Below are 12,334 nucleotides of genomic sequence, written 5' to 3'. Positions count from 1 at the left end.
AATTATTTCTTGCCTACATGGTCCTTGCACAGCAGAGATTGTGCAGGTAGTGTGTTAGTGTGAGGTGGCCTTATTACTTCCCTGCCCCATGGGCACACATCATATGGAGAAGAATTCCCTAGTCACAGAATCACAGAATCACTTCAGGTTGGAAGAGACCTTCCAGATCATATAACATAAATAGGTAGAAACTGTCACTTGAAGGACAGTATAAATTTTTGGGCTATTTTTCTATGAAAAATTTGGGAAGATTTAGCTCTAGTTGCTCTAAAGAAAATTAATTCCTAAGAACCTGTACCTCCACAGCACTTCAACAACATTGCTCCAGCCAACAAGGTAGGCCCTCCATGAAAGGGAGTGTGTGTGTATGCTCCCCTTTCTGCTCTAAAGCTTTCCAGCCAGGCTGGGCAGTTCAGAGAGACTCTAGCTTCATCTCACTGAATCTCAAGGCATCTATATAGAAAATCCACTGTGTGCATTCCCTGCCCTAGGCTGGGCTGTGATGGGTGCCTACTGACCAAGTACCCATGTGAGGGACCTTGAAGGCAGCCCTGTAAAAGTTTAACATCTTAAGTGATAGCATCAGAGACCCAATATTGCATTTCCTGGGCTCTGCACAGGGATTTGAATGTGGGAATGCAGCGCTTGCAGTCCAGGGAGAGACATAACAGCACTGCTGCCTCAGTGCTTGCCACAGCAGCTCCTCTGATGCTGAGGCTCTCAGAGTGCTCAGGTCAGAGATTTGTGTCCCTGGATGCTCTGTCTGAGCCCGTGTGTGTCTGTGTGCGTGGGGAAGAACAAGTCTGCAGCCACTCTGCAGAGTCTGTGGAGCTGGATTAAGGTGATGGGCTGGGACACGTGTGTGGAGGGGCCCTTCAGAATGCATTTGTGGGCACTGAGATGATGCCTTGGGCTGTGTGGGTCTCTTTCAGGCACTCATCGTTCTGTGGGGCCTCAACTCTTGCTTGAAGGAAGGCAGTTGCTGTATTTATGGCAGAAATGTGTGGCCACTGGGGATTGAGCAAAGGCTCAATTAGCAACTGGCTTCTTTTACAGGACTATGAATTACTGCTTTCCTGGTCCCTAGTGTTTTACTCCAGGTTATTCAATGCATTGAAATTGGAATTTGCCCTGTGTAACTATGCTCAGAGACCTGTAAGTCTCCATCTGTAACTTTGCTGGTTAATGGTGTGAAGCAGGCACTAAATAATGTGAGACCTTCCCACTCCCACACCTCTCCATTAGCTCTGTCTTGGGCCCATGGCTTCACTTACACACCTGCTATAGCTGTCTAAATGACCACCCCTTTTCCACCCCAAATCCAGCCAGCTGAGTAAGGCATGATCCATTTGCCTCACATCTACAGACTGTACCTGCTCCCCAAATTCAGTTACCCCATGGACTATGCTCAGGCAAACATCTAAGCTCAATTAATTGGAAATGGCCTTCTGCTAATCCCCTTGGAGCTGGGGATCAGCAGGGCTTTTCCCTGTTTAGCAGACACAGTCTCAGAATAGTGTTTTCCTTCTCATTTGGTATCTCTAAAATAGGATGATGAGGTGTCTGTTGAGAAAAGAGGCTCTGGATATGCTGCCTGTGAGATTTCATTGTAAGCTGATGAGCATACTTACCTACAGCAAATGCCAGTGCTGTTAAAGAAGGATTATATGCTTGATGAGGAGTTAATAGCTTAGAAAATATTTGCCTAATATTTTACTGGAGATCTATTGCCATTAATGAGCAACTGACTCCCAGCGAATCACATCCAGGCAAGCAGAGTACAGCCAATAAATACACCATCAGCGGAGGAAAAATGGTGCTTTGGTGACTCCTGCATCCTACAACTCCTGTCCAAAACCTCCATTTCAGATGACAGGAGTGTGAGACAAGCATTTGCCCTCAGACCCTTCAGATTTTTCTGAGAGTCATCAGGCTGACAGTGTTCAAAACACTGTTTGTTAAAAAAATAAGAGAAAGGAATGGATGTTTGACATAGGTTTTATCCTTGCAGTAGTTAAATATGCTGATGACTGGTACAATTTTGCCCTGTGCTTTGATTTGAAGGTAATGAACAGGCCCTGATAAGCTTTAACTGCAGATGGCACAATGGCAACACCCTTTCTTGGGAAAAAGAAAGAAGCAAGAGGACCTTAAAGAAAATGTTTCCTTGGAGTCCAGCATGAGTTTTGCTCAGAACAGTTCTTCTGGAGCAGGTAAGTCAGGCAGAGGTCACACAGGTTTGGTGGTGCCACTGATGAGTTTCTGCTTCAGACTGGGATTTCATATGACCTGTTAGGAAAGGATTTTACTCCAGATTCCCAACATTTCATACTTCTCTTACATATTTAATGCCCATCCCAGAGTTTTGCAGCTTAAAGACATCTTCAAATTGCCATTTATAGCTGATGCCCCATTTCATTCCTTTATTTTAATGCAAGGCAAAGCCTTTGGCAGTGTCAGTGAGTCCCTCTCAGAAGGGAAGCCAGAAGAGGCTGCAGTGAAAGCTCTTTGTCCATACACTCCAGAGGAAGCCCTCAGGCTATTTGCTTGCCCTGAGACACTAGTTAATCAGTTGGTATAGTGCAGGGGCCAGCTGTGTATTGGCCTTCTACTGATGCTATAACAACTGTTATAATATGTTAGACCTAATTAATTTTCCCTGGTTGCCACCACCTGGTTCTGCTTAGATCAAGCACTAATGAGTAGCTGACAGTAGTTAATGAGCTTCTGCAGCAAGCAATTAAATTTTTTCACTGACTAAAATGACTTATTTCTTCTGGGCATGACACTCTCCCTCCCTGGGATATTTGGCACCATCAATCAGCTCTCCATTGGGTCAGGCAGGATCCATCTCCATCAGAAAGAGCCTGCAGCAGTGGGTGCTGTCCAGAACTGCCCTCCTCCACCGAGCAGGGGAGCTGTGCTTTTGTCCACAGCTTTCCACACTGGTGTGCAGACCAGTTCAGCTCTTTTACTGGTGACATGCCCAGCCAGCCAACCCAAGCAGTCCATGCTCTGCAGCCGTGGTGTCACCTTCCTTGCAGTGATGGGTTTGTGATGGTGCTTTTGGCAAGTCCTGCTCTGGCAGGGCTACTCTGGTAGGTCTTCCTCAGTTGTCCAATAGAATCACGGAATGGTTTGGAATGTAAGGGACTTTGAGATCATCCAGTTCCAATCCCATTACCGTAGGCAGGAACTCCTTCCACTAGACCAGGTTGTTGAGAGCCCCATCCAACCTGGCCTTGAATACTTTCAGGGATAGAATTTTCGATAACAAAGATTTTGGTATGGATTGCTCATGGGGAAGAGGATCTGCTCTGTGAACTGTATCACCATTTTCCTGCTTTCCCACAGGTGCTTTAGGTGTCATTGTCTTGCATTGTGCCAGCTATAAAGTGCTCTAATTAAAGTGAAATTAATAACTTGCTTATGCTAGATAGACACCTAAATTCTTCTGAAAATCATGGTGAAGTAACTTCCTTAAAATGGATCTGGCACTTGGAGGTATCTGTACAGCAGAAGCATCTGTACTGCTCACCTACCTTGTAGCTTTGGTCCCAGATAATTATCCAAACTGACAGATAGTGACTTTCAAACCACAGGTTTGTCCAACGGACAACTGGATCCAGATACTTGGCTGTCTGTGTGAAGGAACCATTAAAATGCAGTGGGACAAATGAGAAAATGTGACCATTAGGGACATACTCTATGCCTGGCCAAGGCAAAAGCCTGGCAAAGTTTGCCACCCCTGTCTGAATTGATCATCACAGCATGTCTAGCTTCCTACAATTTTAAGTACTTTCTGTCTCCAATTCACTTTATAAAGATTGTTTTCTAAGTTTCCCTTGTTTCTGTGGAATGTAGTCTGGGGAATTGGCTCAGGTTGACCTAGAGAGAGGATGAAGAAGAAAGTACTTTAATAAGAGATCCTGCTCAATGTCAATTGCTTGGATTCTCTCCCTCTTTTGAATCTACTGGAGAAATCTAAAACATCTCAATGAATGTTTAGATGATTAGCCATCCCTGTGATCACACATGTAAAACCCCGTGGACAGAGTTTTTTCCCTGTAGTCTCAGTTGTGGCTCCCAGAGCCATATGGAGGCTCTGTGGTCCTCTGCAGACGGCAGATAGTGCTGTCTGTGTCAAAAGCAGCGTCCCCATACTGCTACTGCCTCTGCTGGGGACTGACAATGTTCACATGGCCTCCCTGGAGCGCACAAACCATCTGCAAAGATATTCCTGGAATGGCCAAACCCCAAGGTTCTTGAGCTGTTGGGATCCCATAGCACAAATGAGTTTATGCTCCACTAAGCTGCTTAGAAGCAGTTATAATGCAATTATTACAGTCCTTTTCCCCATGGCTCTGCAGCAGTGTCATAAACATGGAATGATTATTTAATTATAAAAAATATTCTGGTAATTATTCATCAAGATGCTGATGATACTGAACTCACAGCAGAACTGTGGTAGGGAGAAAGTGGCTGTACTTCACCAGAATGACTCTTCTTGGTGGCAACTTCCACATCATTGTGAAGTAAAAAGGAAATAAAAAGGGCAAGAAGGAAAAAGGTGTCCTATTCTTAGTCATTTGTGAAACCATCCTCCTAATTCCAGACTTGTGTCAGTCTTGTGTGACAGATGTGATAGAATCTTAAGACAAAATAAAAGCATATTTCTCTTTTACTATTCTGCTCCAAGGAAAAAAGACAAATTATGCCTTGTGAAGAAGCAATTTGCTATAAAGTGTAAAAATGCTTTAATATTAATATTTTATAATAAAATTCATGACATATTTATAAACACTCTATCAAGCATTTACAACTCAACCACAGCTGAGAGCTTGGACTGGAATAAATAAGCAAGGACACAGCTAGTATGAAATATACAGCTTAATTTTTATAATTGTGTGTGCTTTATTCTTTACACAAATGGAATGGATGCGCAGAGTATTTACACATAACAGGAGTGTAAGCTGGACAGGGTGTTTTGTAAACTCCAGTTCAGATTCTGAGTACCCCACACTACAGCCGGACTGAGAAACATCCTGCTAAAGAGACGCACGCCGGACATTGTGCTGGAGGGAGCAGCTTGCTGCACTCAGAAATTCAAACTGGCCAATTCAAATTTAGGAGCACAAATCCAGAAATTAAAAGGCTATCCCACTAAGAGCCAACAGTGTTGCCATTTTTTTCCCCTTTTTTTTAATGCTTTTCCCCCCTGCACCAAAGACCTTGCTAGGATGCTGGCTCTCAAGCCCAGAAATGCTGTTTTACATCAGGGCAAGTTGCCTGTGCTGTAGGGCCAGAAGGTGTAAGCTGCTAATGTGGTGTGAGAGATGATGGATCGCCTCTGGTGCTCTCCACCTTAAAGGCAGGGTCTCAGAAAGGGCCAATGAAGTGGTAGTTCCATAGCTCTTGGTGAGATGTCAGTGCAGCCGAAGCCTTCTGCAAATCCATTTGGCCCTTGGGGTCTTTTTGTTAGCAATTTCACAGCACTGGCCTCAAAAGGATCTTGGTCCATGAGTTGGCCCTCTGGATGTTACAGTAAAATAAGCAGTAAATAATAATGGAGAGTGCTGAGCCACTGTTTAATCAGGTGGCCTTGGTCTTTTACAAAGATGCAAAAAAATCAGTGTGATGAGGAGGGTGGATGTTTAACTTCAGGTGGTATAAATGGGATGGACTCCATTGAAATCAGAGGAGTGACTGTGATTTCCAGCAGCTGAGGATCTAGGCCAGCTATATGCTGGATAGATTTTATATTATCTGTTGTTAGCTTTGATGCTGATTTGTGTCCTAGAATGCAAACTTTCTTTTTTTAGCATAATTACCTCATCCTTTTTCCTGAACCAATTGACAAAATGTCTGATTTTTAATGGGAAAGAAAAAAGTTTATTCCACCAAGGAAGGGACTTGAATGCAGTTGCACAGTGTACCACATGCATAACATGACAGGCAAAATGTTCAAGAGGGAAAATATTGAGATTAAAAGCTGTGAAAGATAAAAGACCACTTTCTGTGAACATGGCAGATATTATGGCTTTAAATCTGCATCTGAAAAAGGAGGTTGATACTTTTCCTCAACACAGGAGGACATATATCCTCAACACAGGAGGATATATATATATGTATACCTACAAATATCCTCATGTGTTTTCACTCACTAAATCCTCTGCTCAGGGATACAATTTGAAAAAACAAAAACTAAAATATAAGAAAACCAAAACAAAAATACAATTTGACTGGGTGCTGTGTGTCTGTGTGCGTGGGGAAGAACAAGTTCTTCATTTCTCCATAGAAAACTAATGTAAATAGGTAGGTGGATGTTGTGTACCTAGGACACTGTTGCTGGCTCGTAGTGGTTATTAGCTCAGGTACCACACTGCTCTCCAGGAAGAGAATTTGTAATTTCAGTGCAATGGAGAGATTTCTTATCCTTGACTTTCACCGAGTGGTTCTTAGGACCCTATCCACACCGGAGCATCAAACCATGCTAGCTACAAACACAATTACATCACAGAATATTGATCTAGAAACAGCCTTTACTACCAAAGAAATTACAAAGCGCTAGCATGGACAGGGTACCTCTGTAGGAAGGGGGATTGAGCAAGAAAGAGGCTCTTCCACTGGTCGATGGTCAGACTGTAAGATCAGTAAAGAAGTGCCATTCCACTGAGCCCTGTTAGCAAGCTCTCAATGAGTCAGTGCATGGAAGATTTTTTATTTTTTTTGTTTGTGGCAAGGAAAAATAATTCATTTGTAATATTGCACAAAGCTAGCAAGATGTAATTGTGATCATTCATGGGTGGACAAAAAGCTGTGATAATTTTGATTCTGCTTAGACCCTATGGTGCTACACACTGTGCCAGAACATGAGATATAGCACCAGGGGTGTGATCTGGCACTTTTCCTAAAGGGTCCAGCATTTGCATTGGTCTCATGGTTAGATGCTCCCAAGTCTTTAATACGGACAGAAAAGGAATCTGATTATGCTAAGCTGTGTTAGCACCAATATGGAGTCAGGCGCCAATTGCTGTGGGTTGTGAGTTTGGACTTCTTTTTCACCAGATGTAATTTTGCATGAGTCTTATGCTTTTCTTCCTCCTCCCACTACCACCCAGTATGATCTGAACAGCTGCAATGCAAAAATGGACTGCAGCTCTTAGGATGCTGTGACATGGAATGCAAAACATCAACACACAAAACAAATGGGAGTACAAGTCCTAAGGGAAATAAGACCTCTCACTGATTCTCTTGACGATTTGTTTTTAAATATACGTTTTATTTAAAAAAAAAAAAAGAAGAAGTGCAATGTCAACTCTAAAATGGAAGCACAAACAACAGACAGGGAAAAATAAATAATGTAACTACAGTAACCAAGGACTGATGGAAAAATTGATTGTACTCAGCCGTAGTGTTACTGTTCACTGTAAAGCACAGCACATGACAAAGCAAAACAGTTACTAGTAGGATAGTACCATAAAAGGCTGCATGCTGAACTAAGAAACAAAGAAGCAGATGTGATTGATTGCTTAAAAACAGAGCTGAAAATTAGAATGAAGTTCCTGCTTTAGGATACTTAGTTTTTCAGGTCTGGTGGACTATTTCCCAACCTGGGGCAATAGTATTTTGCCAGCATGGAAAAATCCATGGCTTCCAAAGATCTGGGGTCACTCTGTGGACTTCTGCATAATTATCCAAAATCAAAGAATTCATTAATTAATATTAAAAAAAAAAAGGTTTATAGCCCTTCTGGTTACAAAGCTCTTCTGGAGACTTAACTGAAACCCTTGTTTATAAAGCTGCGCTGACCAGGCAGGAAAAATAGTTAAAGAAGTGTGAACTTCTCAGAGTTACCATAGTTGGGCAGTAAGCGTGAGAGGCCTGCTCAAGAGCCAGTAAAATGCCCGTGTTTTTAACCCTGTCACTGCTGGTGGCTTTTGCAAACATCCAGCTCGTCGCGCTGTCCGCGGAAGGCGCTGGGAAGCCCTGTCAGCCGGACAGGGTGTACAAGTGTAAGCTTCAGGCAGACAAGGGCCAGAGGAGTCTATTTAGCATTTGCCCTGAAGACATCCGTAAGCATTAGGGCTGCTGTAGCCACCAGCTATAAGCAATGCACTCCTGCAGTGCAGCAGAGGCAGGAGTGTGGGTTTTGTAGAGAACATGGTCCAGCAGCAGCAAAGGCAATTCAGTTTTACTCTCATAGCATCTGTTGCAGTTGTCCCCTTGTAAGTCAGTGAGGAATGGCATCACTATACAGAAGGGCAATGTGAAATGAGAAAAAAAATGCCTCCTTCTCCCCTTCTGTACACCCCAGACTGCAATTCCACAGACTTTCCCCAAATCCCTCACAAATGTCTATTGCCTCAGTTTTTGATTTTAAGACCCTTGTTGACTGTGAAATGAATGAAGATACAAGTTAGTTGGTGACCTGCCTGCAAAGAGAGGAAAGATCTAATGCTTTTGTTATTTCCCTGAGGGAAACAGGAAGAGTCATAAAACATTTGGGGATTAAGGGTGCCTCCTTCCTACAAGAGAAATTATTAGCTGTGTTTAAGCACTGACATTTTGCTTCTGAATAGTTGTCCCTCTCAAAAATGCATTATCCTTTTGTGTTCAGAAAATTCCTACAGGGCAGTGAGTTCAAGAGATCTTTCCACAGGAGTTCATCATGATTAAACAGAGGCAAGGGAGAGGATTAAATTGAAAGAAAAAAAATATGACAACTACTCTTTAAGGAATTTTCTTGCTTGTCATTAATGATAGAGAATCTGTTATGGAAGAGGTATAATGCAACTTGATGGTCCTCTTTACATTTGACAGTCGCACAAGGGTGTAAATATTTAATCTTTCAATTAATTAATCTTTACAAAATATCTTCACAAAAACATTTTACCTATAGAAATTAGTTTCTATACATCAATATATTTTTATTTTTATAAATTATTCCATCTTTAAGTGCCTTCTATCAATATAAATGATAAAATAGACAATCAAAAATTTTAAAGCTTTTCCCAGTTGTATCCCTCCTTGTTAACATAGGTGCTGTGAATCCTCATACATGTGTCTGTCTGCATGGGAATGTGTTTGAGTGCACATGTGTGTGGTGCGAAATGCTTCCATCCTCTCCCACCCCTAAACACCATCAAAATAAACCATATTGTTGGTAGTTCCTGATGAAATAGTGCTTCCAAAGGGGGAAAAAAAAAGTTTGACTTGGTTTCAGAAATCAAAAGATGTGCATAGTTACCAAAGTCGAGGTGTACCAACTACAAATGTGCAATGACAAGCTTGGAACAGGACCCACCTCCCAGTCAGGTCACAGAGTGTCCCCACAGCGACCTCAGTAGGAAGTGGACCAAAGTGAGCTTGATTTTGCAAGGTGCATGTGGCCCTGATCTAGCAAAAATGCTTAAGTCTGTGCCTAGCTTTGAGCACGGGAACAGTCCTGCTGAACTGGTGGGACTGATCGGCATAGGGAAGGGTCACAGGAGACTCTGAGTCAACAGGCTACTCACATGTAGGAATTGGGGTCAAGTGCTGAGCGCCTTGCAGGATCAAGCCCTCTGTGAGGTTCAAGAGCTGGGAACTTCTCTAAAGCAATCAACACACTGAGCTCAGCCATTGAAATTGATCAAAATGTCCGTGTGGGCACAGGAGGTGGCTTAGCTCCCCTTGACAGAGGGTCTCCACGTCAAAAGTTTATACCTAACTCGTGCTCTGAGCACACAACAGATTTGCTTTATATGGTAGAAGTCTTTTTGTTCCTACCCTTTGACCCATCAGTGTCCTTCATGGCTTCAAACACTTTGTGTTGTACATTCATCAAAATTCACATTGACTGCAAAGAACATAAATGCAACAAAAAAAGGAAAGCCTCCAAATAGTATATTATAGTTTTCTTCTAAATATTCTCCCGTCGTAATCAGAGGTGCAGTGGCTAATTTATAATTTTTCCTTTGAAGGAATCCAGATGAAAGGCCCAGATTGTTCTTCAATTACAAGTTTGCATTGATTATATATATCTTCTAAGCTATCTCCTTGGACAATAGCTGCAGTAGAGAAAACATATCAATATTTCTTTTAATTGATAGATACAGCATCCAGTGTCAGCAGATCTTCAGCATACTCATAGATACTTATGGAATGAGAAAGAATACTGGCATGCTGAGATGTTCATGGAAAAGTCATACCCCTGCAGATGACAGCTAAGTTCAAATCAATGGCACCTGCCTGTGGCAGAGACCCATCCCACTGCTCATACTGAGAAGACTGAGCCAGGTTTGTTCAGAGAACTAGCACTTCTGTCCTGGGAGGGCAGCACAAGGGATCCTCCCACTGCTGGAGGTCAAGCTTTGCACTTCATTCAATTTAGAACCTGCTTCAACAGTGAGCAGCAGCAGGTTTGCAACCTTTCAGATCTGGTTATAATATAAAATAATATATATAATATCTGGTTATAATATAAAATAATAACATAAAACTCTTGGCCGCTGAGGTTAACAAGATCAGGCCCAAGCTGACAGAAGGTAAAGGTAACTATAACACAAAGAACAGTGGTTGTCTCTTAATTTCCCTCTGCATAGATACTCCTTCAGGACATCAAACTTTTGAGGAGTCAAGTGCCTCAACTGCTCTTGAATTTCAAGGAAACACTACTCTCAAGGCAGAAGTCCTTGCTCGGGGCACACTATACTGACAGGAACTCTAGCTCAAAGACAGGATTGATCTAGTAGTTTTGCAATAAAAGATTATATCTTGGGGGGAAAAAATGGTACTAATAAAAACATACCTGTGAAATATTCTCCAAATTCTTGTTCTAATTTAATTGCTCGATCATAGGTTTTCTTTGCTTGCTCCTCTGTAAGACGTTTATTCATTTCCCTAGAAACATGGAGGAAGTAGTCAAAAAGTTTAGATACTTGATAGAATGGTTTTCAAAAGGCATGCTCAACTGAATCACAGATGGATTGAGATTGGTAAAAGAATGAAATGGTAAAATTCTTATAACAGTTCATGGACAGCTTCAATATTTTCAATTTAATTTCATTCTATGTAGTACAAAATTACTTCTTCAGACTATTTCTCATTTCGCTTTTCTCCACCAAATTTTTATCTTGGGTTCAATACTCTATATTTTCAACAAAATACAAGGCCTAGGTCTGGCAGCTGCTAGCTGATAGCAGAGATAGACTTGAGACATCAGGAGTCCATAGACAGGTCTGGAATCTGGGATGTCCCATAGTCTGAGCACTCAGCACTCCTGCCTGAAGTTCCGTCAGGAACCTCTGTGTCTCCCAGACTCAGCTGGTGGTCTCAGATGGGTAAGGTTGTACTGACCACTTATTCTGTGCTAATAAATATTAAAAAAAAGACAGATGGTAATATTCTGGTTTCTTCAGCGTTTTGTTATTTGATGTTATATTTCTGTTTCAACAGAAACACTATTTATTAACTTTAGGAAATCAGTTGTCTTGCCCATGCATGCTCAGGTGTTACATGCTCATTCACTGCTTTATACTCATGCCTGTAGATGTCTAAATAGAGTTTGCTTGTTCTAGCATTTTTTCCCAGCGTAGATTAATTTTTTTCTTAAAACATGACAGAAATTTTCTGAGGCAACTAGGAGAGCATAAATCTGATTTTATGCCTTGCACTGAATCATATGATTACGTAGTAATGGACTGTATACAGTATGGCATGGGCAATGCATGTTGGAAATTATGGACATGATAGTGTGAAAAGAAAAAAGCTCTATGAAGTGCACAACAGTATGAACTTGCTACAGCTAACACCTACTTGACTTCTGAAAAACATCCTGGGAGATGTCCAGGATGCAAAAAGGAGTTTCCAGAAATGGCTTAAAGCTGCCTACATATACAAGTAACTGTATAGCTGGGAACAATGCTTAGAAAAATCTCTTTGCAAGTACTAATGCCATGGAGAAGGCAGGTTCATAAAATGAAGGCTAAGAAAGATTTATTTTAAAATTTATGTCAGTTATTTGTAGATTATATAAAAAGGTTTAATATAATCCATGTGCTGTTCTGCTAAATTTGTAATAATACTAATTCTATTTATTGGAAAGACTGCTATCTAATCAGGTGGACTTCACATCAGATGCCCCTGCTTTGGGTGACTGAACTAAAACTCTGTCTTGTAGTGGGATATATCTCTGCAAATTCTTAGGCAAACTTAACCTTTTCATCTTATGGGCACTTAACCAATATTGTAATGCTGACAACATCCTCTTCCTTTCAGATCTGTTTCTGGTAAATTTTTGAGAAGTCTTTCTCAAGATCCTTGAACAGCAGAAAAGATAATACAAATATAA

General features: G+C 41.5%; 1 protein-coding gene across 5 annotated transcripts in view; it reads right to left on the bottom strand.

Annotated features, from left to right (window-relative positions):
* Positions 1-4,733: 4,733 nt before the first annotated feature.
* DLG2 (discs large MAGUK scaffold protein 2) overlaps positions 4,734-12,334 on the bottom strand; it is a 985,669-nt gene continuing 978,068 nt past the window's right edge. For all 5 annotated transcript variants that reach the window (XM_059492069.1, XM_059492046.1, XM_059492054.1 and 2 more), the window contains 2 exons: positions 10,793-10,884; positions 4,734-10,052 (listed from right to left, as the gene is read on the bottom strand). In XM_059492069.1, coding sequence (XP_059348052.1) covers positions 9,946-10,052; positions 10,793-10,884 — 199 coding nt within the window. In that variant the 3' untranslated portion in view covers positions 4,734-9,945. The remainder of the gene's footprint in view (positions 10,053-10,792; positions 10,885-12,334) is intronic.

The sequence above is a fragment of the Ammospiza nelsoni genome, chromosome 2 (genome assembly GCF_027579445.1).
Source record: "Ammospiza nelsoni isolate bAmmNel1 chromosome 2, bAmmNel1.pri, whole genome shotgun sequence".
Classification (NCBI taxonomy): domain Eukaryota; kingdom Metazoa; phylum Chordata; class Aves; order Passeriformes; family Passerellidae; genus Ammospiza; species Ammospiza nelsoni.
The sequence above is the reverse complement of the archived record's forward strand: the minus strand, read 5'-3'. Positions and strand labels throughout refer to the sequence as shown.